The 23430-nt window shown below is 43.3% G+C and overlaps 5 protein-coding genes and 1 pseudogene across 9 annotated transcripts in view; 1 reads left to right on the top strand and 5 right to left on the bottom strand.

Moving 5' to 3' along the window:
• Positions 1-23430, bottom strand: part of LOC126561942 (endophilin-A) — a 163222-nt gene that overhangs the window by 113228 nt on the left and 26564 nt on the right. The gene's annotated exons all lie outside the window — the stretch shown is intronic.
• On the bottom strand, positions 128-2543 carry LOC126561719 (THO complex subunit 5 homolog). The gene is made up of 4 exons (XM_050218026.1): positions 2421-2543; positions 1599-2346; positions 440-1515; positions 128-367 (listed from the first exon to the last, which is right to left on the bottom strand). The coding sequence occupies exons 1-4, from the start codon at positions 2541-2543 to the stop codon at positions 128-130; spliced, it is 2187 nt and encodes a 728-aa protein (XP_050073983.1).
• Positions 3074-6941, top strand: LOC126561494 (transcription elongation regulator 1). The gene is made up of 7 exons (XM_050217672.1): positions 3074-3423; positions 3509-4094; positions 4154-5306; positions 5383-5533; positions 5632-6320; positions 6397-6559; positions 6646-6941. The coding sequence occupies exons 1-7, from the start codon at positions 3196-3198 to the stop codon at positions 6937-6939; spliced, it is 3264 nt and encodes a 1087-aa protein (XP_050073629.1). The 5' UTR covers positions 3074-3195; the 3' UTR covers positions 6940-6941.
• On the bottom strand, positions 8603-12518 carry LOC126562259 (succinate--CoA ligase [ADP-forming] subunit beta, mitochondrial). The gene is made up of 7 exons (XM_050218717.1): positions 12311-12518; positions 11704-11795; positions 11199-11351; positions 10968-11130; positions 10761-10889; positions 10548-10683; positions 8603-9231 (listed from the first exon to the last, which is right to left on the bottom strand). The coding sequence occupies exons 1-7, from the start codon at positions 12374-12376 to the stop codon at positions 8630-8632; spliced, it is 1341 nt and encodes a 446-aa protein (XP_050074674.1). The 5' UTR covers positions 12377-12518; the 3' UTR covers positions 8603-8629.
• On the bottom strand, positions 12979-13951 carry LOC126563017 (transmembrane emp24 domain-containing protein 2). Its single transcript, XM_050219625.1, has 4 exons — positions 13750-13951; positions 13458-13639; positions 13227-13379; positions 12979-13161 (listed from the first exon to the last, which is right to left on the bottom strand). The coding sequence occupies exons 1-4, from the start codon at positions 13880-13882 to the stop codon at positions 13012-13014; spliced, it is 618 nt and encodes a 205-aa protein (XP_050075582.1). The 5' UTR covers positions 13883-13951; the 3' UTR covers positions 12979-13011.
• Positions 16197-21620, bottom strand: LOC126560711 (uncharacterized; annotated as a pseudogene).

The raw sequence follows: 23430 nt of genomic DNA, 5'->3' as shown, positions 1-23430 counted from the left end.
AGGCTGCAACCTTTATTTTGAAATTAGTCTTTACAACCCCTTTATCAATAATCACTATTCTTGGGAACACCATATAGAAAGAAATGGTCCATTATTTTAGTGCGACTGCGGTGACATGTTTCCTGTTTTAGATTTGAGTAAACAAGGAACTGCTTCCGTTCGGTGCAATGCGGAATGGCTGTGCTCTTGTACGTCCGCGAAACGGCTTAAGAAAGCTTTTGTCCTGTGTAAACTCGGCCGGTGTGTAGTAGGGTCCTTCAGTTTCCAGATAGATATCTAAACATGACATCGCTCGCTTCAACTGTTTCGGCAAAACGTCAAACGAGTGGTCCACTGCCGATAGACTGTTGCACCAGTATTCCATTTCCTGAGGTCAATTAGAATTTCAATAGATTGCTCAAACCTAAGTGAATGTGTTTTTGCCACCCGCCATACATACCCTTACTGAACTGTTGCACGACGACGTATGCTTTCCGTTCCAGTTTAATGAGAAGGACCACAAAGGCGAGCTGTCCGGATAACGACAAGGTACGCATATGTAGCACTCCAGCTTAGCCGAACCACGTATGACTATCGCTCGAAAGTATAGGTCACTGGCAGTGGCCATACCGTCTGCTAGGAACATCTTTGCTACCCCGGACGAGACGTAGTCCTCGAAAGAGATGGAACTCCACTGCAGTACCGTGCTAGATATGCGTATCGGATGGCCACGTTCGTCGTTGATCGATGTGTCGATCATTTTGCTCTCCAGATCGTGAATTTGTTTGTACAGCTTCAACCTTGCCTCCCAGCGACCACGGACAGAGCGAATGATCGATGGGATCGTTTCGTGCAGCTTATCTGTCACCTCGGCATGCTCATTCGCGAGATCTCGGCTTAGCACGCAAGTATACGCGGTCGATGTGTGATCCAGTCCACACAGCTGCTGTGACCATAGGAACGGTTTGCCCAAGTTCTTTTCCCTTAGCAAGCGTGGCAATTGACCGATTTCGATGGACAGATCTTGCAGCTGATATTTTACCTTGGGATTGGGACAATCTTCACCCTTATCGCCACGACACAATTCATTCAGTACGGTTTCGGTCGAGAGAACGTCACCAGCGGCAGCGCCTGACGAATGCAAGTCTACCAGCGCAATGTTAACCGTAATCACTTGCATGTTGGGCAAGTAGGAGAATGTCAGCGAAAGGCCGGGTCCGGGTTGCCGTTCGGCACACAGCTCCCGAGGACAATCCTTGGCGCGGATGGTTATCGTCACGCTAAGGGGATGCGGCTTGAACAGTTTTTCACGCCGCTGCTCATCCAGGTTGGGTTTCATGTGTCCTCGATGATGTCGTTTTTTCATACCCCTTTCGGTTTCATGTTCGTTTTCATCATTGTCCGAATCGGCACGATCGCGGGAATTATTACTAGAATCCCTTGCGCAGTGGGCCTCCAATTCGTACGAGTTTACCGCGGCCGCCATTTGCCGTGCTTCTTCTTCATCGCCTTGTATGGATGTGGCAAGAAGATTATCTAAAACAAAACAAAAAAGTACAAACGAAATCATTTTCAAGCAGCACTACTAGCAGACGATACCAGTAAAGATAGGATATTACCGCTGGCCTCTCCATATGCAGTCACATTGGCATAGAGCAGATACAACGGTTGTGGCAGCAGACGAACCGTTTGCCGTATCTTCCAGCCCTTCTCAATAGGCATTTCGAGGGCTTCTTGCAGTGGCCTCGTTGCAATGAGCAGATCTCTTAACCGTGGCCCTAACGACTCTAGACGCTCAGTTTTGGCAACAATATCTTTTTCAATCGCTTGCTTCAAAGTTAGGAGTTCCTTTAGATGCGCATCCAACTCTTTTCTCTGCTGAAGCTCCCATTCCAGTCTAGCAATGCGTCGCGCATGCTCGTCGGTTTTCGTACTACCAGGCCGGGACACCGATTCCGGGGCCTGTTCGTAAAACTCTTCCTCCGGCACTAACTCGATCTCCTCGTCTTGGCTCTTGAACATGTAGCAGCGCTGTACTTCCCGCTTCAAATGCTCCGCTTCGTACAGCAAATTCTGCAACTGCAACCGGTTGCTATCGACGCGTAGTTTCTCTTTGTGCAACGCATCACGACCCTCGCGAATGCGCACCTTATCGAGTCGGTTCAGTTTTTTCAACAACACAAATGCTAGCGATCCTTCGATTCGTTTATCGGCTATTTTCACCTTGGAGTCTTCTGTACTATCGGCTTTTAACTTTGCTATGTCCGCGAATAATGTACGCAGTTCGTCGCACGTCGCATGGAACAGAGCGGCATCTTTCACTGGCGATCGTTTGCTAGCTTCCTGCTCTTCAAAGGCGATTGTGTTCTATAAAGGAAAGACAGAGAAAAGGGCTGGCCTCGGTTAGTGGTGAATTCCCAACATGAAAACTGGCGTCATACCATGTAAACATCTTCCTTCGAAACTTTAACACTCGTCGAGCTATTATCGGCGGCGTTTGAGCTGCTCGTCTTGCGGCGTTTCTTATCAGTGACCGATTCAGCATTATCAGGTTTACTGACCATTTTGCAGATTGGGGAGTAAAATACCTCACAAGGCAAATTTATATTAATGCTTGATGTGCTGTATCAATTGTTTTGCGGCATCCGCGGAAAAAAAATGTGTCAGAAAAGCCAAAACCTCAGAATATGGTTGGACAAGGCGGATGACGTTTGGTAAATAGGAATTAAGTGTTTTTTTGCAATTGATGCCTACCCGATGGTAAATAAAACTACGATAGATTTACAACACTAATGTAACTAACAAATAGTAATCAGTTTAGTAACTAATTAACGAGGAATGGATCATGTATAAAATTCTGGTGTAAATACGACCAAGATATCTAGAGGGAAGATATCCATATTGACAAAATTGTCTTAATAACTACTACTTAGATTCTTTTCAATACGATCTTTTGCACATTTCAGGATTTATATCGATTTTTTCAAAAGGGGTAATCACACATAATCATCAATATGTTTTCAAACTTCAAATCGATTTAACTACGTGTATACGCTGCCAAAGCTGTCAAGCGAGAGCTCTTGGCAAAGCGTTCGATATGTCAATTTGTTGATACCAAGCAAGGAAAATGTTCTAGCTTCGGTCGCAGACGAATAGGAATCAGTTGTGTTGCAGTTGATTATATTCTTTTGCCATAAACCTTGTGTGCTGATCACCATGAGTGCTGAAGCTGAAAAAGAGTCGTCAAACGATGTTGAGAGTGTGGAGGAAGCAAATAATGCAGCTACAGTCAATGAACCAGCCGCAGATTCGGCACCGGAACAACAAACACCTCCATCGGAGGTAGATTCCAAAACGGAAGAAAAAAAGCCATCCCCCACCAAAAATGGTGGTGCCGGTCTGCTTGGTTCCGCTCCGCCAAAACCGGCAGGTTCAGTTGTTACTGTGAGTAGGGTCTTGCCGGATCGTATATCCTATGCTGGGACAATTTGTTTTCTCTCTTTAATCGTTTTGGCTCGTACATCCGTAGGATTTGTGGGTGGAAACGAAAACTGCTGACGGTAAATCGTATTACTATCATGCGATAAGTCGTGAAACAACTTGGACCCGCCCGGAAGGTCCCAACGTTAATGTAATGACACAGGCAGAAGTGGAAGCCCTCAATAAGCAACAGCTACAACAACCAAAGGCCGCTGAACAGAAGGTTGCTGAGTCTGTGGCAAGTACCGCTTCGTCAGGTGTGCCGCCTGTTGTTGGCTCTTTACCCGGCGTAATTCCATTGCACACTGCTGCAATGACGCGTTTCACAGGACCTCCACCTTCGTTCGGGATGGCTCCGTTCGGTATGCCGCCGCCTAATTTTACTAGCTTTCCTCCCTGGAGTAATCCACCAGCGCTCAATAGTGGACAGAATTGGCCGATGAGTCAAACTCTCCCCTTAGATACAGCCAAGCAAGCCATGAACGAGGTTAAACTGAGCGAAATTGATCCGGCAATCGTTGCCAAGGCTACGGTTTGGAGTGAACATAACGCACCGGATGGTCGTATATTCTATTACAACGCTTCTAAGGGTGAAAGCGTGTGGGAAAAGCCACAAGCGTTGCGCGATTTGGAAAGTATGCTATTTGTTGGCGCACTCCTGACGCCGCTTTTCACACAATGTTTTCTTTTGCAGAAGCAAAAATGGCAGTATGGAGTGCCAAGCAGAAGCCAAAAGTACCTCCTTCAATTCCGCCGTTCTTGGCTCCGCCGATACCACCCCAGATGCCGATCATGTCTTCAATGCAAACGGCACCATCGCCAGGACTGAAGATACAACAGTTCCCATCTCCGCTTGCTTCAGCTGTTGGATCACCTATGGGAGCCATGTCCAATCCGGGTGTGCGACTTCAGCAAATGCCGATCACTGCCGGAGGTGTCGTGTTTGATCCCATTACCTTTATGGCAAAGAACGACAAAGCCGTTGCAGAAGAGGAACGTAAGCGGAAGCTGGAGCAGGAAAAGAAACGCAAGGAGGACGAAGAAAAGGCTAAAGCGAACAAGCCGCAAGACAAAAGTCGTCCCATTTCAAGCACTCCGATCAGTGGCACGCCTTGGTGTGTAGTTTGGACTGGAGATGGGCGAGTTTTCTTTTACAACCCTTCAACGCGCACCTCCGTGTGGGAAAGGCCGGATGAGCTGAAGGAGCGAGCCGATGTGGACAAAGCAGTACTGGTGCCTCCACAGCAGTTGCTCGGTACGGTAGCAGCAAAGGATAATGAGGGCGTAAGCGGCAAAGGACAACCGTTGACAGGAACAACAAACGTAACTAGCAATATTGCAGCCGAAAGCGATAGCGGCAACAATGCTAGCAGTAGTAATACCAATGAACCCCGAACTGGACCAACGGACTCGGAATCCAGTGGAGAAGAGGATGGCGAACAGCCAAGCAAAAAATTGAAATCAGACTTGGAAGCTGTCATGAAATCGAACCATTCCGCTAGCAGCAATCGTTCCGGAAATGATCCGGAAAAGGAAGCGATAGCAATGGAAGCAGAAGCTAGAGCAGCTCGGGAGCGGACACTTATACCCTTGGATGTGCGTATGAAATCGTTCCGTGAAATGCTTCGTGAACTGGACGTATCGGCTTTTAGTACGTGGGAAAAGGAGCTCCATAAAATCGTGTACGACGCACGTTATCTGCTGCTAACTTCCAAAGAACGCAAGCAAGTTTTCGAAAAATACGTCAAAGACCGTGCGGACGAAGAACGGCGCGAGAAACGTAACAAAATGCGCCAAAAGCGTGATGATTTCCGTGCGCTGATGGAGTCAGCACATTTGCTTGGAAAGTAAGCGGCAAATTTTTCTAACTGGTTTTTTGGGAGTATTGGGTGTAGCAAAAATCTGTCTGTTTTTTTTTTTCAGATCTTCATTCAGCGAATTTGCTCAGAAGTATGGCAAAGATGAACGGTTTAAAGTCATCGAAAAAATCCGTGAACGTGAAAGCTTATTCAATGAGTACATTGTCGAAGTAAGGAAGCGTGAAAAAGAGGAAAAACAGCATAAGAAGGAACAGGTAAGGAGCCATTCTGAGGGGCGTGTGGACTACCAGCCCGCGCCAAATGATTGTAGAATGTGTTTAATGTAGCCCCCGGGTGTGGCCTTTGCTTCCAGATCAAAAAGGACTTTCTTGCTATGCTTCGGGAAAGAAACGATATTAATCGCCACACACGGTTCAGTGACATACGCAAGAAAATAGAAAGCGACAGCCGTTTTAAAGCGATCGTAGAACACTCCCAGCGTGAAGAACTGTTTGAGGAACACATTAAAGTGTTGAAGGAAGAGAAACGAAAAGCAAAGGAGAAAGAAAAAGAAAAGGAACTAAAGGAGCGCAATAACCATCGTAGTGAGCAACGCAGTTCGCGACGTTCGAGGGATCGTTCTCGTGATCGACGAAGTCGTTCTGCTGAGCGGGATGCTAATCAAACGGCAAAAAATACGACCCACGATGACGGAAACGCTGCCAATGAAAGCAAAGAGGATGAGGACGAAGGCGAGGATTGTAACACTTCCGATGAGGATGAAATCGAGCGTCAGCAAAAGGAACGGGACCGAAAAGCGAGGGCAGAGGCCAGTATTAAGGAGCGCGAAAAGGAAGTGCAGCGAACGCTGGCTACTCACCTGCGCGATCGGGATAAGGAACGGCAGCATCATCAGCGGGACGAAGCAATGCGTCACTTTAATGCACTGTTAGCAGATCTAGTCCGTAATGCAGATCTTACCTGGAAGGAGGTTAAGAAGCTGTTAAAGAAAGATCATCGTTGGGAACTGATTTCCATGCTCGATCGTGACGATCGAGAGAGGTAAGTGCGATGTTTGAAATGCATTACAAATACCCGTTTGTTTAATGACTATGTTTTTTTCTTTTTATATTAAAAGATTGTTTAACGAACACATTGCCAATCTTGTGCGCAAGAAACGTGATAAATTCCGTGAGATGTTAGACGAAATTCCATCACTGGAGCTGACATCGCAATGGAAGGAAATAAAGAAAATTATACGTGAGGATCCACGATACCTTAAATACAACAGCAGCGAAAGAGTACGTAAAGTGCCGCGACGCACACTCTCCGTTCCCATACTAATGTCGGATTGTAAATTTCGTCTATTTGTTTATCTCCACAACAGGGTGAGCGAGAGTTTCGAGACTACATCAAAGACAAAACGGCGAATGCGAAACTTGCGTTCCGGGAGCTGCTACAGGAGTGCAAGTTTATCACGCATAAGAGCTTTGAGCTGTATCGCGAAAATGCGAACCATCTACGCGAGGTGGAAGATATTCTGCGTAACGATCGTCGCTATCTGATACTGCACCATATTGCGGGCGAACGGACCCAGATGGTTTTGGCACATCTGGAAGAGCTACATAAGCGCGGGCCACCGCCACCGCCAACTGCTAGTGAATCGTTACGACGTAAGTAAATTGACCGTATATCATTAGGGTGCGCTATGTATTGATTGACGTAGAACAGTTAGCCAACCAAGTACGTTTTTGTGTGTGGATAAAACAGATTAAAAAGGCATTGATTGAAATAATGTGAGAACAGCATTCATTACGGGATGACACAATGAGACTACTATTTGCCCATATTTCGTACAACGTAAACCCCTCTCGCAAACAGCAGCAAATAGTAAGGAAGTTTTGGGAGTACTAACCAACGTACAAGTGTGGTTTAACTAGGCCATGTGCCATCGCTCAGAAGAGATGATAATCATATGGCAATGGCTGGCTGAGTTGCGCCAAACACCTTCGGAAATTCGTCTTGAGTTTGTCAAGGATCTCATCGAGTATCTTGCCTTGAGTATCTCTATCTTCATATTTCAAGAGAGCCGTCCGGAGCGTACTTCGTCCTCCTAAGAAAAAAATCCACTTTTGACTCGTTATAGAGCATAGTGGTGACCATAAACTTCCACCAAATTGAAATCTTGAAAATTTCATTGAATAATTAACAATGCTTGTATTAAAACCCCGATACACTTCTTCTTCTTCTTCTTGGCTTCACGACCTCTCTAAGATCATGCCGGCTATCGAAATGGCTTACTAGACTGCCGATACCACGTAGTTAGCTAGTCAGACCTCACTACGGGGGGACGGTCATGCCATGAACTTATTTATCCTTATTATCCTGATATATTCAACCCCTTCATGGCTCCTCTAAAACCATGTTCCAAATATCAGCACAGTCCAAGAGACCTCTGAGCGACTGAAGAATTTCATCGTCCATCACGACACCTCGTCTATAATGTAACTTTGAAGTGAAAGGGACCTTATTCTGCCATATATTTTGTAATCATCATCTTCCGAAGAACTATTTTCAAGTCCAAATTTTCTACATTCAACTCATTCTTAGACCCAATTTCGCCACTGGCCTCCTCAGGTTTGGAATCGTCAATGGTCAAAAATTTACATTTTAAGATTGATACAAAATTAGTGATCGTTTGGAGGTATAACGGATTTTCTCACTTTTCATATAAATTGTATGAGAAGGAATTTACTGCATAAAGCGTTCTAACGCGTTCGGTTTAATATGACATGAAGGAAGTGATGTGTGGGTCAACGAGCAAATGTTTGCAATAAAAATATGATTTAACATTATTTTGCTATTCCATGCCGTAAGCGACACTAGCGAACAATCGTTCACAAATGATTTCCGTTAAAAAAAAAACTTTCGCAAGTGGTGCTCAAAGCAATGTGGAATGCTTTGAGCTTACTGCTTATTTTTAAAATGATATGCACTTTCTATGAGCACTTTTTCGGCTTCCAACGGGAACACACACATTGAGGATACTCTCGGGCAGATATCGCGCTCAACTTTGTAGTCAATTTTATTGATGACATGAGTACACACAATTTGGTGAGCACTCAGCAATTAGCGCGGTAACCATACGGTCGACGACATCGAGTGCGATTAGTTTGTGTTTATAGTGCATACGACGATTAAGAATAGCGGTGTGTCGGTTATTCTAACGCGTTGTTTCTGATAGCAATAAATACACGCGCAACCCGTTGGCGTTGGTACGGAGGGTAACAAACATATCTTAACGACACAGAGTTTTCCAGTAGTAGTTCATTTGAAGGACGCAATGCGCGATACTCCCATTCACGGCTCATTTAGACAACGTAGCTGTCAGGCAGCTCGAAGCTTACGTCAAGGTGTGCCTCACGAGCAAGGTGTACAATCTGTGCCAGATGCACCGACAGCATGGCAGCTTCATCCAGATCGTCCTTGGGAAGAATTCGCAGCTTCGACTTTTTGATGAGGTCCTTTGCCTCGTTCACGTTCGTGCCCTGCAGCCGGACGATGATGGGCATCTTGATGTTAAGCTCCTTGGTGGCCTGGATGATACCTTCCGCAATCACATCGCAACGCATAATACCGCCGAAAATGTTGACCAGAATGGCGTGCACTTTCGGGTCGGAAGTGATAATTTTGAACGCTTCCTTCACTGCCTTCACGCTAGCGCCACCACCGACGTCAAGGAAGTTGGCCGGATCGCCACCGTGCAGTTTGATGATATCCATTGTGGCCATGGCGAGACCGGCACCGTTCACGAGACATCCGATCGAACCATCCAGTGCGATGTAGTTCAGATCGAACTTGGATGCCTCGACCTCCTTATTGTCCTCCTGCGTCAAATCACGCTTCGCAAACAGATCCTTTTGACGGAATTCGGCATTGTCGTCGAAACGCATTTTGGCGTCGAGTGCAAAATCTTTTGAAGAGAGGCAATACGATAGAAAGAAGAATAAATTACTGCTTGTTTTTTTTTTCTTTTGCTTTCAACGCCCGTGCTTGTGTGTGTAAGCCAACAATCAAAAGAAATGTTTGAAGCTGCGGATATTCATTCAAACTGCGATCAGTAACGAAGGGAGTGTAGAAATCCGCCAAAAGTGTTACACATCCGCAACAGTTTGATATGTCTATCCCAAAAAAGCATCGAACAATCAATTAACTACGAAACAACGAAACGTATGTTAAACTAATCGAAAACAATAATGAAAAAACTAACAATCAACTCAAAATGAAGTCATGGTTTAGATTATTTTATAATTTAGCACAAATTTAGTGTGGATTAGACTATAGCGCATATATTGCAAGCGTAATAGAGAATTCAACGATCGTTTTAACTGATCAATGAGCAAACTTTTCGAGCAACACATTTACAAAACAAATCCATAAAATAACTAACCAAATGGTGCCAAACAGAAAGGAATATTTCAAGATGAAGCTTTCCAATTTCATGCAATACGCTGAATGTGGTATTTGAAGATTTGTTACTTACACTCTTCACCTATCGATGTGTGATGTGTTGTGGTACGGTGAGTTGGGGTGATACATGTTTTGATATTTGAATGGAGTTATGGTTGGAGCAGAGTTATGTGTAAAAACAGAGCAAATTTGATATCAGATTATTGTGGTAAATTTTAAATTATTTGCACTATTCTTTAAAATCTTATTAATGTATACAACATTAACTGTATGTTATACACTAATATAAACGTATGTTTTTCGCCTTTGTACTTGGCTTTACAACGATTTTCGAGCTTAGAGTCTGCCGCGCCTATTGGCCGATTATTTTAATCTTGTATGGATGGTATGTCCGAGCATATCAGCATATCAGCATAGCATATGTTAAACATGTGTATTGTTAACACACCATGCAATCCTACCGAAAACGTAACAATAAGACGAAGTATCATACGTAACTTTTGGAAAATCACACATGATTTAATATGAGTTACACGAAATCACCGTAGATTAATCGATTATAGTTATCAAACATTCATAGATGAGTGCTACAGATAATCAATTAAGGAAATGGAAAAGCCGCAGCTCTGCAGCGTGAATCCGTCCATTTAAATAAGAAAGGTTCCGTCTTTACATCCGCAACTCTACTTGAGTAATTGAATTGAAAAAAGACTAATGTTTTTTTGCCTTTTCCAATTCCATGTAGTATCAAGATTGTTCGGCAGATTATTACGTTCTTCGTTCTACTACTGAGTTATAGTTATGATACTTAATACTTACACGTTTCAGCAGCATCCTCCGCGTACGGGTTAATCTCAATCAGCAGAGCATCCTTCTTCACGAACAAATCGTACATATTGAGGAGCATTTTCGCCGTCTCCTCCAGTTTATCGTTAAGGCCTACCTTCTTAGCAACCTGCAGCAAAACATATCCGAGTGGTTTATGTGATAATGCTATTGTTTGCATCACTGCACCCATTGCTTGATACACACCTGAATGGCTTGATCCTTTTGCAGACCTTTGTTAATGTCGATGGGCTCGTACACGATGGCATCTGGATTTTCTGCGGCAACCTCTTCAATATTAACACCGCCTTGGGACGAAGCAATCAGCACGGGACCCTAGTAGAGATAAACGAAAGCAAAGCTTTCACGAATTTAATTAAACTTTCGCACGTTCGACAGGTATTTAACACATACGTTGAATGCGCGCTCCATCATGACGGCAAAGTAGAATTCGCGCCGTGGAAACTTGCGTTCGGCCACCATAACCGAGTTGCAGATACGACCTGCCGCACCCGTTTGCTTCGTGACGAGCAATTGATTAATCATTTTGCTCGAAATATCTTCCGCTTCCTGTGGTCTAAAATGGGAAAGCAAAGCTATAGTATTGATAGGTTTGCAGCTTTGGCCGTGGCGATTGATACTTACGAAAACACCACCCGAACGCCTCCTTTGAGTCCATTCTTGAAGCTACCCTTGCCACGACCACCGGCCAGTACCTGTGCTTTCAGCACCAGATTTTTAGTGTTAAGATCGGTTGCAATTTTTTTAGCTTCCGCTCCAGATGTCGCGACTCCGAATCTGTAAATATACAGCATATAGGTGTACTTTGAACTTAATAAAAAAAGAACGCCAAACAAACACGCATACACACACGACAGGGGTTAACAGTGAATAATGAGTTCATAGTAAACGCTTGCAACATAGGAAGAACAAAGGTGATAGATGGAAGTGGGTTTTGTTTACAATTCGGCTTAACCCTCCCGTGCTGTGCGATAAGACACAATCAGTTACAGTTTGCACTATCAGCAGCTTGCCACCGATGATGCGCTGGTGGAATTGTTTGGTATGACGGCAAATTATTTACATACAGTGTGCATCATTATTCCTGCATCTAAATTGATCATCATTCACAACATACCGGTTTACTTACTTGGGCGTCGGGATTCCCGCTTCGTTTAGAAAGGAGTACGATACGTGTTCCTGTACGTTCAGGTGGCGCTTCTGGCATCCACTAGCAAGCACCTGAAACGATCGAATCGAATGTTTAATTGATTAGAATTGGTTCTTCCGGTGGACGTCAGCTAATTTTAACACATGATTCGTGACGTCACGCTTGTGCAGCTGGCCACCTGCTGGTCGGTAAAAATCAACTATAGGCTCACGTTTTATGACGTAGTTGTCAACGCTCGAGCGAGCAGTGAAACTAGTTTTTCCCTTTGCACTATAGTAGTGGATAAGTGGAGCACAAGCAGTCGTCTCTCGACAACGAAAACATTGCATAATCCATTGCAGTATAACACCTTTCGCGCTGCTTTTGGACCGAATCAACACAATCACGACGAGCGTAGGAACTTGCTAATACGCTCCTAATCGTTCTATTTATATCCATGATATCGTCTACAATGTCCTGGCCTGCGACGCTGCACGGTTTCACGGCCATCATCCGTTACATAAAATATCACTCCGGCACAAAAAGCTAATAATGTAGTAGAAACGTACTCCCCGTTGCGGATGATTCAATCGCAAGTGGAACTCACCTTTGGCGAAGATTTGCTTGCAATTTCGGCCAGAAGGAGGCTCGACCGTCGAAGAATAGAAGCCATTATATGTGAAAGTACAGCTGCGATAAAGACGACTAACCAACGTACGCGCACAATAAGCTCCACGGAAGATTTTTGCCTACTATAGAAGCTCGTTCATCCGTGATCTTTCCTTGCAACCAAAGACAGTCGTGATGAAGGAATGAGAAGGTGCATGCAAAAGCATTTGACAGCACCCCCCTGGGGGAAAATCCGTATGTCAAACGCAGCCAAAATGTCAAGATGCGCATTACACCTAGCATAGAAGTACCTTGATTCATGAGCAAATGGGCTGTGGCAATGAAAATACAGTATGGAAGTAAAATTATATCTGCCGCAAAATTCATATGGCTAATGTAAGGAATAAGTAATCCATCTGGAACTGCATAATTTAAGCTTATACAGCAGCTTATCCTGTGTAACCTAATATTTCCCTAGAAACCATGGGAAAGTTTACAAGAGCTGTGCATTGAGTGCTTGTAGTTTGCATATTTCGTGGTCAAACGAAAATTCAGCATTTTACTTTTGAGTTTTTTTTAAACGCACGAAAATTCCATTGGTGCCTTTGATGCACATCTCCCGAATGACTGTAGGCCGTGCAATATTTGTAACGAAAGATGGGCACATTTTTGTTGGTATTTCGAGTTATATTTTTCCGATTAAACCACTCGCTTCACTTCAAAGAATCGCTTGAGATAATACACTTGCCCGACAGTCATTACTATGAGCACAATAGCCTCAAAGAAGGACCACATCACGACCCGGGAGTTGGTACTTTCATTAATTGATCGATGGATACGGTCACGCACCTGCAGCATAAAACGCAATTATTAAATATTTTGTAAACAAAGCAATTACACCACACAATACTTACGTGCATATAGTCTTGCTCATGTTTAATACTGGTCAGAGTGCCGGAGAGTTCTCGAATCATATCTTCCAGCTTGGTGTGACCGGCTTCTCCTTCGTTTACTGCTCCAACAGTTCCCTTCGGAGCATCTCCGATTTCCATAGAAAACATGACAACCTAGTAAGAATAGGATCAATGATACGATCATGAAGCAAGTAGCTGCTTTAAAAAAAGGATCCACAATTTCAAACCTACCTTCGGTGTGAGTGTAGACATTTTGTTGCTAAAGCAGTAGTGATAGATTCCGGTCTCATAAGCGGAGAATGTGTACTTTCCGGAAGATTCCTTTTCGCCTTGATATATGACTTTTTTGTCCGGGCCACTGATGCGTACTTCAATGTCGAGGAAACCACCTTCCACCGTTTCAAACATAAGTCCTGGAACACGTTTCAAATTGCAGCAGCTCAGTATGGAACATAATGGAAGAGGTACTGACGGACAGCACCGAAACCCGTGTGTGGTGTACCGTCACGTTAAGTTCACCTACCTAGCTTCGTTCCTGCTTCCGCTCGGTCAAAAAAACATTCTTCCGAGTGTGGATCCACTGTTACGAAGTAACCATTTATGTGTGCAACACATTGCAGAAGCAAAAATACTACAAAACTTTGTATAAAATTCATTGTGTTGTTAATTCAGTGCTTGTTGTCCTAGCCACGTAATTTGACGTCTGGCAAAAGCGGCGCTGATAAATTTCATCAACTTCGGTTTTATTTTCTCGTGAAACGTCAGCGCACCAGTCGCTTTGTGGCCCGGTGAAAATACTTCATCAATAACTTGAATTTTGTTTGTTATGATTCCCAACACTCTTATGCTGATTTGTAGCTCTTTACGCCAAGAAAGTGAATCTTCGATCGATCTTTAACATTTGAGAAAATACAAACCAACGCAGTGTTTACGTGTTACACGCTCAATTATGATGGCGTAACAGCTTAATATGGAATGCAGATGTGTAAATATCTTGAATAAGTTTGAACAATTCGGATCGCTCCTAGCTAAGGCATCTGCGGTGGGCAGATACCTGCAAAGATTAACTTGATTTAAGCGAGGCGAATGTAACCTCAGAGACTCAAAGCTTCTGCGATAAAAAATTAACTTGGTTTATTTGAAGCATTTGGATATGGAAAGGGAATATACGATTGTTTTTAAAAACCCGATATGTATCTCAAGTATAATATATGAACGGAGCAGATACTGCAGAAATCACCACTGCACAACAAAAACAACCAACCGAACAGTAACGAGGGGCCAAACTAGCTTACAGGCCATCGAGTACCAACAAAATCCTCAAGCTGGAGCCGGAAAGGCGTGTCAGTATGATAAACCATCCCATTGTAAGGACTACACGAAGTAGGAGCAATGAACGAAGGAGTGACAACTGTATGTTATTCAGGCCGGGGTGGCTTTTGTCCTATTACAATTCAAACGGCAATGTACAAGATCTTATTTTGCATAATCTTCAGCAGATAAACCTTGGACTCTGTCCTGCAGATATCATCAGATGCTAATATTTTTGGAACAGAGGAATACATATATAAATATATATATAAATATATATATATATATATATATATATATATATATATATATATATATATATATATATATATATATATATATATATATATATATATATATATATATATATATATATATCACTGGCCAAATCTTCACTCTGTAGAAGATCCTGCAAACTGTCGAAAGCACCAGACGCTCAAGCAGCACCTGTTCACCGATTTTAACACAGTACGGTGTTCCGTACTACCGTTCCGAATACCATACAGTAGTACGGACTTTCTGGAAAGCTGGTACGGGTCGTTAAGAAAGAATGGTAAGGCGACACCGGTGCAGGTTTTCACACGGTAGGAGTTTAAATTCCATTCGGACCGTTTCTGAGTAGTGAAGACTGCCTATGCAACTTAGTGGTATCAAGAAGTCTAGGAAGCAATACGGCCTGGCCGTCCTTTATGAATAAAAAAAAGTCTAGTAAGAAATAAGATGGCCGACTTGGCCTAGTAGACCGTTAAGCCAAGAAGAAGAAGAAGAAGACGAACAATGGATTGGGCAACAATTCGACGAAGACGATCTCGATGTCGTAGAGAAGTTCTACAAGCTAACTGGTACATTTCAGAAGACTTAAGTAAATTTACTTATACTACTGTAACTACTAGCAAATACACACTGACACGTCCGGTAGTTCTCAACGGGCAGGAGTCCTGGAGTATGATGGCATAGAGCGCCGAATGCACTCTCCATTTTTCAGCAGCAGGTTCTAAGGACTGTCATTTCGATGTGTGCCAGCAGGGCGTTGTTCGGGGAAGATACTCTGGCACAGGAAGAAGTTGGAAGAATATTATTGATGCAATAAGGTTTTCGGATTCCGATGTCCGATGGGATGGAAATCGTCAGCGATACGCTCGGCATGAAGTGCAGGCGAGCTTAACGAGCTCGCTAGCAGGAAAATACCATTGATTCTTTACTAGTAGTTTATGCCAGACTAGAGTCAAGTTCAATAGGGTCTTCTTACCCCGCTAGTGCTTCCAAGCCCGTTCCCTTGGCTGTGGTTTCGCTAGATAGTAGATAGGGACAGAGGGAATCTCGTTAATCCAATCTGTAGAAATATACAAACTGATAGACACAGTGTTGTGTTTCAAGCATTAACTGTATTACTGCAATAAGTTTATACATTCCTGTATAGAATGCCGAAGAAAATATGGCAACTTAACTTACCGTATCCATTCTGCAAATGAAGCGTAGTTAAACGCAACCCAATAGCCACTTCTCATAAGAAAAGTAAGGAAGAGTACCATCCACAACACTAGAGCAGCTTCTGAAGATCGATTTCGAATGATTAAAATTTTTCCTGCAGTATGCAAAAAGAAACACACGTGCTCACGTGACATATTTATTAACTCAGCGTTACCGTGATTCCCCTTTTTTTAAAAACAGCACATAAAATAATCTGGTGCACAACGTGCCACCGATATCTGTATCCTGACACAGTTCCATATACGCTCGCAACGGCAACGAGATTTGAAGTTTCGATACTTATGCCGCCGTACCTTAGAGGCCAACGAAGCGGACGTCCCTTCGGTGGATGATTGTTTCGTCTGTAGATTCACCACACCGCCCGAATCTGTCCGTGAGGTGGAACGTATTTTACTTCTCTTGGCGTAACCGACGACGGTAGCAAATGTTTCGGTGTTTGTCAACGGTCGATCCGTTTTGCTCCAGCCCCCGGCGGGTAGCTCATTTTGGCGCGCATTGGTACGCATTGTTTGTTGGCTTTTGTGTTCACGTGTTGCCTTGTTGCCCACGAGCGTCGTAGAGTTGACGATGGATAGTTTGATGAATGCATTTTCGACCATCGCTGGCTGAAGTGTTCTGGCCATTTCGCTCGTATGGTTGGTGGGCAGTTCGGTGGATGTGGAGCTGTTGGCCGTTAGTATTGGTTTGATCTGTACAAAGCTTACGCTTCTGGTGGTTCCGTTAGATGGGTAGGTGTGGTTGGGTGCGTTGAGATTCACAATTTTAAACTGTCCCGTAATCGGTTGCATTACGCTGAAGAGGTATATGGGTATCCATAGCAAGTGAGGGCTAGAAATACGGGAAAGTTAATGTTTGTTATTGAATTTGTAAATGTAGTTGCATGGAAGCCATGCATTTAGCTGAAATATAATCAAACAAACAAACGTCAACTGCACTTTGTACACCTGTGCGAAAATATCTTCCATGTTCCAATTACCAAACTGTCAAATTGTGAGTGCAAACACCGAAACATCCAATATGAAAGCAATGGGCAAACAATGACATGAAAAGCAGTTCGATAAGTGATAACAGTGATCAATATTTACAGCCGAATGTATGTCCAGGCTGATCATACAAGCAAATAAAAGACTGTCTGTATGTATACGCCGGTTGTTAACATCTTCATGCTAGCTTCAAAATATGTAATTGCTGATGATGCGCACCGTACCACCGCAACAGTGCACTATTTGCCGAAGGAAGGATATTGCGGAAGAATCGAGATTCACTCCCCGGATACTGGGAATAAGGAACGATTTCATCTCGGCACCGTTAATAAGCACAACCTGTTTTTAAAGGCAGTAACGTTCTGACATTTTGTAAAACTCAGATCATACGCAACTCACTGCTACTCCTCTTCGCAAGTAGATGTAAGTAATCTCGATCGACAGTTGATAAACAAGGAGAAGGATATTCAAATATACCTGACCTTGCAAACAGGCACTATTAAGGTTGGGAGGTTGGGATAGAAACATAAACAATTCTGTAGCATAAGCGTGTGTAAAATATCACTCAAGGTATACGTGGGGATAAGGAAACATTCTTAAGCCCTGTCCAAGTACATGGTCAGTCAATGATCTTTCCGTATCTTCCCGCTTACGACGTATCTGTGGTTAGCGGTGTGCAACGAATCTCCAAGCCGTGGTACCGAAGGTTCGGATTTCATCCAGGGCGTTGTTTTAATAACCATTTGTACAATTACACGCAATTAAAAAACCTGTCATTTTTCACTTATTTCCAGCTTACTTCACTCACTAACTTCCAATACTCACTTTATCCACTGCATTTTGTGTATCGATCGTTTCACTTAATTTTGGGTGCACACTATTTTAACACACACTCTTAGAGCTAAACTCAAGCTCTGAGCACACGGCGAAACCTGTTGATCAACACCACTCGATGGTACGTATCACTTACTGGTCTGCTGGGAGGCACACACATGAGTTTTCCGGGTTTGGCATCATCACTCACAAATTATCCAAGATCGTTTAGCATAACTTCGTACTCGACTCGGGCAGTCCGACGGATCGAAGCACCTGGCACCAAAACCAACACAGTACCAACACGGGACGGCGCGCAAACAGAAGGCCTGGACAACAGCGCCAGCGCAGCACGTGCTATCGGTGCGATAAACGGGCTGCCAATGAAAATGAGCTACGCGCTACGCTGTTTTTGGAGGCCTTTTTGTGTTTTCACGCGTTTTTTTTTTTTGCTCTGCTCTGTGTCTCATTCTCATTCTTCATTAAGACAACATTTTGCGTAGCTTTTATGTGCGTTTTTCTTTTTGTTTCTGTATCCATTTTAACTCACCGTTTTGCGACGATCAGTGCTCCATCTTTCCCTATCCTGTACGGCTGAGCGGCTGACTGGCTGGTCGGTTGATCGGTCGGTTGGTTCTGGAAGCAGTAGAGCAGCAGCAGGCCTCTTCCTCCTTTTAGTCATACGAGCCCACTCATTTACTCTTATTATCGCGTTTTATTGTGCCCTTATCCTGTCTACACCGTCGATGCGTCCGCAAACGGTACGGTTTATTTCCACAGCTCGAAGCATAATCTTTCGTGCTGCCATAAAATGGACCACAGCCTGTGAGGAGGACGGAAATCATTTTGGCAGTGTGGTCCAACAGGTCAATCCATTTATCACTTAGCAAACTCACGAGTATCAATATCTTCTTCTAACTGTTAGGGCGCTTAGCTTAGCTTAGAAACCACTTGTGGTGTGTTTAGAGGTAGACCACTTAAAAATAGACCAAATCTACCTGCCTCACCTATTGTCCAACGATGCTGTTTTGCCACATTTTTTGGTGGTTAAGGAAACTGATTGTTACAGTAAAATAACATAAATTTGATTTACACTACACATTGCTAGCAATAAAGCGTGTGAATTTACCATTCAACGTTTTTGTCTAGGTCGTTGAATCTTAAATAACACCATGACATTGGGCAGATCGTTTGAATGGCAAGCGAAAAAAAAAACAAAAATCTTTACACAAGTAATCATGTGGGAAACAGCCATACCGTTTGTTTGTTCCTTCTAACTGATGCTGCTTAAGCTTCCAAAAGAATGTAACACCCAGTTTAAAAATAAATAACCTCGTTTCTTTTTTATTAAATTACTCTTGGATTAAATTGGTCTTAGAAGCAGGAGTTTACTGTTAAGTTGTTTCATAACATAAGCTTTATCCTTTAATTTAATTTAAGCTTTAATTATCGATCATCCGTAGGGATATCTTACATTGTTATATGGCACATAGCGATCTTTAGCCTTAAACCATTTTCCATCCAACGTGCTAAACATCTTGTAGGAAATTTCAAGTTTTCTTCCCATTGAGATAGCTGCAGTGGCAGCTGTTGCTTGCCCGGTCCTTGGACTGATACCGTAGTTTATTGGCTACGGACAGAGGCGGATCAAACCTATTGGAAGGCAGGAGGTTAAGGGATTGTTTCGAAGGGGTGAAAGAGTTCCCTCCCGGGTCCGGGAAAGGGGAGGTGGTTCTTGTAATGTAAAGAGCCCCTGCCCTTTCGACCAAGCACAAAGGACGCTTATTCAAAACGGCGAACGGGGTAGTAGGCGATCGCCTGCTAAGTCCAGCGCTAGATCTACCAATGCCTACGGAAAGTTTATTGTGTTTATTTATTTATTTCATTTAAACAAAATTTGTCTGCACAAACTATACTTAATAACTGTGTTACTTAACCATAATCAATAAATTGTCTTATACGGCACTTGCATCTCTGGTAAATCTTACGGCGATCTGGCTGAAGAATCTTCCAAGACAAGCTATACCATACCGTGCTAGACGTTGCACCACCGCTTCGGTACATCATCCAGAGCTTACAAAATCAACTATTTCGAATGTGAGGAATCTTCAGTTATTTTTCATAGCAGCTTAGGGATGGGTGGCAAGGCTTCTTTTGAAATTGCCTGTTTAAAGTTTAGCCAAAGCCTTGCCAGGGCGAAAGATACAATTAACCGCCCCCAAACATCAGCAACGGATAAACGTTGGCTATTTTTCATCGTCTTCTTCTTTGGCACTACAACCACCTCAACGGGTATCTTCTAGCTTAATGACCTTGACCTTAATTTACCCTGTAACTGGATGGTACGTACCGTTTCTGATCGATATCTGTTCCTGCCATGGATTTTCCTCTCAATGTTGTCATAAAGCCAATCTTCCCGTCCTCAAGCGGTTAATTTCCTTATGCGTATTCTCAAATATTTGTTTAACTGGGATGTTACAGAATCTGAGTGTAGAAAAAAGTGTTGTAGTGGATGTCTCTAGCAGCTCAGCATAATAATGAAAAATGGCATCGCGATTTCTCCTGAATGGGGACCGATTAAAAGTAATCTTCGGACCGACTGTCTTCCTCTTGGCTTAGCGATCCGTTAGGTAATGCCGACCATGCATAGGCTTAGTAGTTTCTTATACCACAGAGAGCTGTTGTAGAATAATAATTCTTTGCAGCGGGGAAGCGATCCGGACGTGTGACAGACCAACGCCGTTATGGGCTCAGTCACTGGACCATCCTAGTTCGCTACGTATAAATAAGTCAGCAGTTTGCTAGGCCAAGAAGAGCAAAAAAGAAATAGTTCAGCACTGTCTCAAGCTTCTAGTCAGCTTATACAACCGTGAACACAATCTTTGAAGCATGCAAGCAAGAGAATTTGTGTTTGATGTTCTGTGCTGGAATAAGGAAAAATAAGACCGGTTGTACCACCCATACAGCGTCCGCAAATATATGGCATATGGCCAAATCATTCGTTAGTTTTCGATGAGCTAAAAATGATCAGTCGCAATGCACGTCGTTGCCCTTGAAAAATGTGTTTCTTGTAGAAATAGATACAGGAAAACGCAAAAATTTCTCAGCATAATTTTATACTAAATCCAAATCCAACACATATGATTTTGTATAGAACTTTTGACTCACCATGGCGAAAATGCTTGATTGAAGAGCAAAGACAACTCATGTGAAAATTATATTATAAAAAGACTTGAAATGATTTGTATATTTTACAAACAAAAAAATGCTGTAGATTTATCTCAGACAACGATTTTTCCGGCCGTCACTGGTCCCCCAATTCTAGAGTTAGACACGCCTGCAGTTGTGTGTCTTTTGGTTGGACGCATAACACACACATACGCACACACAGACAATACGCACGCCGTGAAATCAGCTGCCTCTCGTGGACATATGGAGCCGCTGCGTCGTGTTTGGCATTCAGTTCATAGGACGGTAGCGGTGGATTCGGTATTCGGCATCGCTCTATCGAAGAAGTAAACACATCCGTCTTGTGCCTCCGTTGGGCTGTTGTTCTACGCAACACAGTTTTGTTCACGGTAAAAAAAAACGGTTGGTGTCTAGTTAAACGGGGCTTATAAAGACTTTTCACGTGCAGTGTTGTGTCGTGCGATCGAAGTGAGCTGTTTTCTTTTTTAGTGCACTCAAACAATAAACAATCCCTAGTTGACATACCGGTGTAAGGTGGTGCGCGAGTACACTGTTTAGCTAATTTACCAGACCTAAGCGCGTCGAAGTGTGCTGTGACTTGTTGCATTTTGGTCGATTGTTTTCTTCAACATCGACTATCAAACGGTCGTCTCGCATTGGTTCTTTAGTATATTGCGTAATACGCGTGAAGCCATCCGTTTTTATTTGGGGCCGGGTCACTGATCGAACGCGCATCGCACCGTGGTCTAGTAAGATACGTTCGGGAGAAAAACTGCTGCTGTTGCTGTCGCTGCTGGTGGTGTTAGTGTTAGCGTTTGATGAGTGTGCAGTGGAAATCACACGGCAGTCAAAGGGTTTCGCACCGCACAACGCAAAGAGATTTTGATGTGCTTCTTCTCGTTTCTTGATACTAAGATATGTGTGTGCGGGTAGGCCTAATCCGCCAGTAACGCTCTGCTGCCCTTGCTGCCTGCCTCATTAAGATTGTGCAGGCGGCATCGAACAGGCAAGCAGCAAAAGAAACCAGTTGACCCCAATTCTTCTCCGTTTCAATGTCACACACCACCAAGGTGCAGAGTCATAATTTTGTCCACCTTTCTCCCTCGTGGCAGCAGCACGGTCCGCGTTTCCATGTGATGCGTGTAAACATTTGTCCTGATAATACACTTCACTCGGCGTACAGATACGCACATAGCGTTCGATAGAGCGACATCATACAACGACAACCAAGAACAAACTCTTGTAAAAACTGCATTCTGGATTATCTAACGTCTGATGTGGTAGTTTTGTTTACTTTTCTGACTGACCCATCGCCACGAATAGGCCCGCCGGAGGGGATGACCTTCGAACGAACGGTTGTCACAAATAGGAGGTTATTTTTTAAGATTTTCACTACTACCAGCAACAGCACGTGTACGTGTAGAGAGTTCAACGTCCACGTCGCGAAATAAAGTACGAGACTAACAACAGGTTTTTTACACACGGCGATGTGATTTGTGATGGGTGCGTGCCGGTGCAGATAACATGGTGGCTGTGTCTTTGGTGGAGAGCTAATCGTGAACTTGAAAGTTAATACGTAGAAAGTGGCAACATGGAATAATTTGTAAGGAGATTGGCCAACCTTTTTAAGTGAGCCCCCCAAGTAAAGTTACTGCCGTGCAAATAATGGTTTTGGTTAAAAGTTTAAGAAATTTAGTACTCTATTAATTCAGCTAAAGTCCTTCAATCAAACAGGATATGAAATGACAGAGGATTGGTACCATTATTATTATTCTATTTGTGGCTTGCTTTTGTGACTAAAATATTAAACTGCCATTTTATTGCTTACTCCTTCGATGTTTCAGTAGGCCAAGAAAACTGCCACTTCGTTTTAAATAATTTAGATTTGTTCAAAGCAACCACACCATAGCAAGTGTAGGTTGTCCTTCCGAACCGAACCGAACCGAAAATGGAAAGTAATAAAATGGCAATAAAATTTCGAGCTACATTAGCTATCAACGGACAAATGAAGGTTATGTGACTTCGGTGAGGTAGTATGGCAACATAGCGAGAGTAGGAAGGGACACTGCCAGCAACATGATGGTCATACATGAGACGAACTGAGTTCACACACAGTTTTCCTCCAGCCACTCATAGACGAACACACTAGTGGTGATCAATGTACAATATGTGTGTGTATGTGTCATTGATAACGACTGAAATCCATAACTGTTTTTCAATTTGAAATTCAACCTATTTCTCTACCGTGCTAACAATAACCGTACTGTTGCTGCCTAGTGCCCCTGGTCGCGCATGTCCCGGCTATGAATTGACCGCCGTGTTTAATCATAACTAATCAATTTCAACTGATACTTTCAAGGCATTAATGCTGTTTATTTATGAAAGTAACACACCACGGTTCACAATCGTTATCATCA

Source organism: Anopheles maculipalpis, chromosome 3RL, assembly GCF_943734695.1.
Source record: "Anopheles maculipalpis chromosome 3RL, idAnoMacuDA_375_x, whole genome shotgun sequence".
Classification (NCBI taxonomy): Eukaryota; Metazoa; Arthropoda; class Insecta; order Diptera; family Culicidae; genus Anopheles; species Anopheles maculipalpis.
Note: the sequence above shows the minus strand (reverse complement) of the source record. Positions and strands in the feature narration are given on the sequence as shown.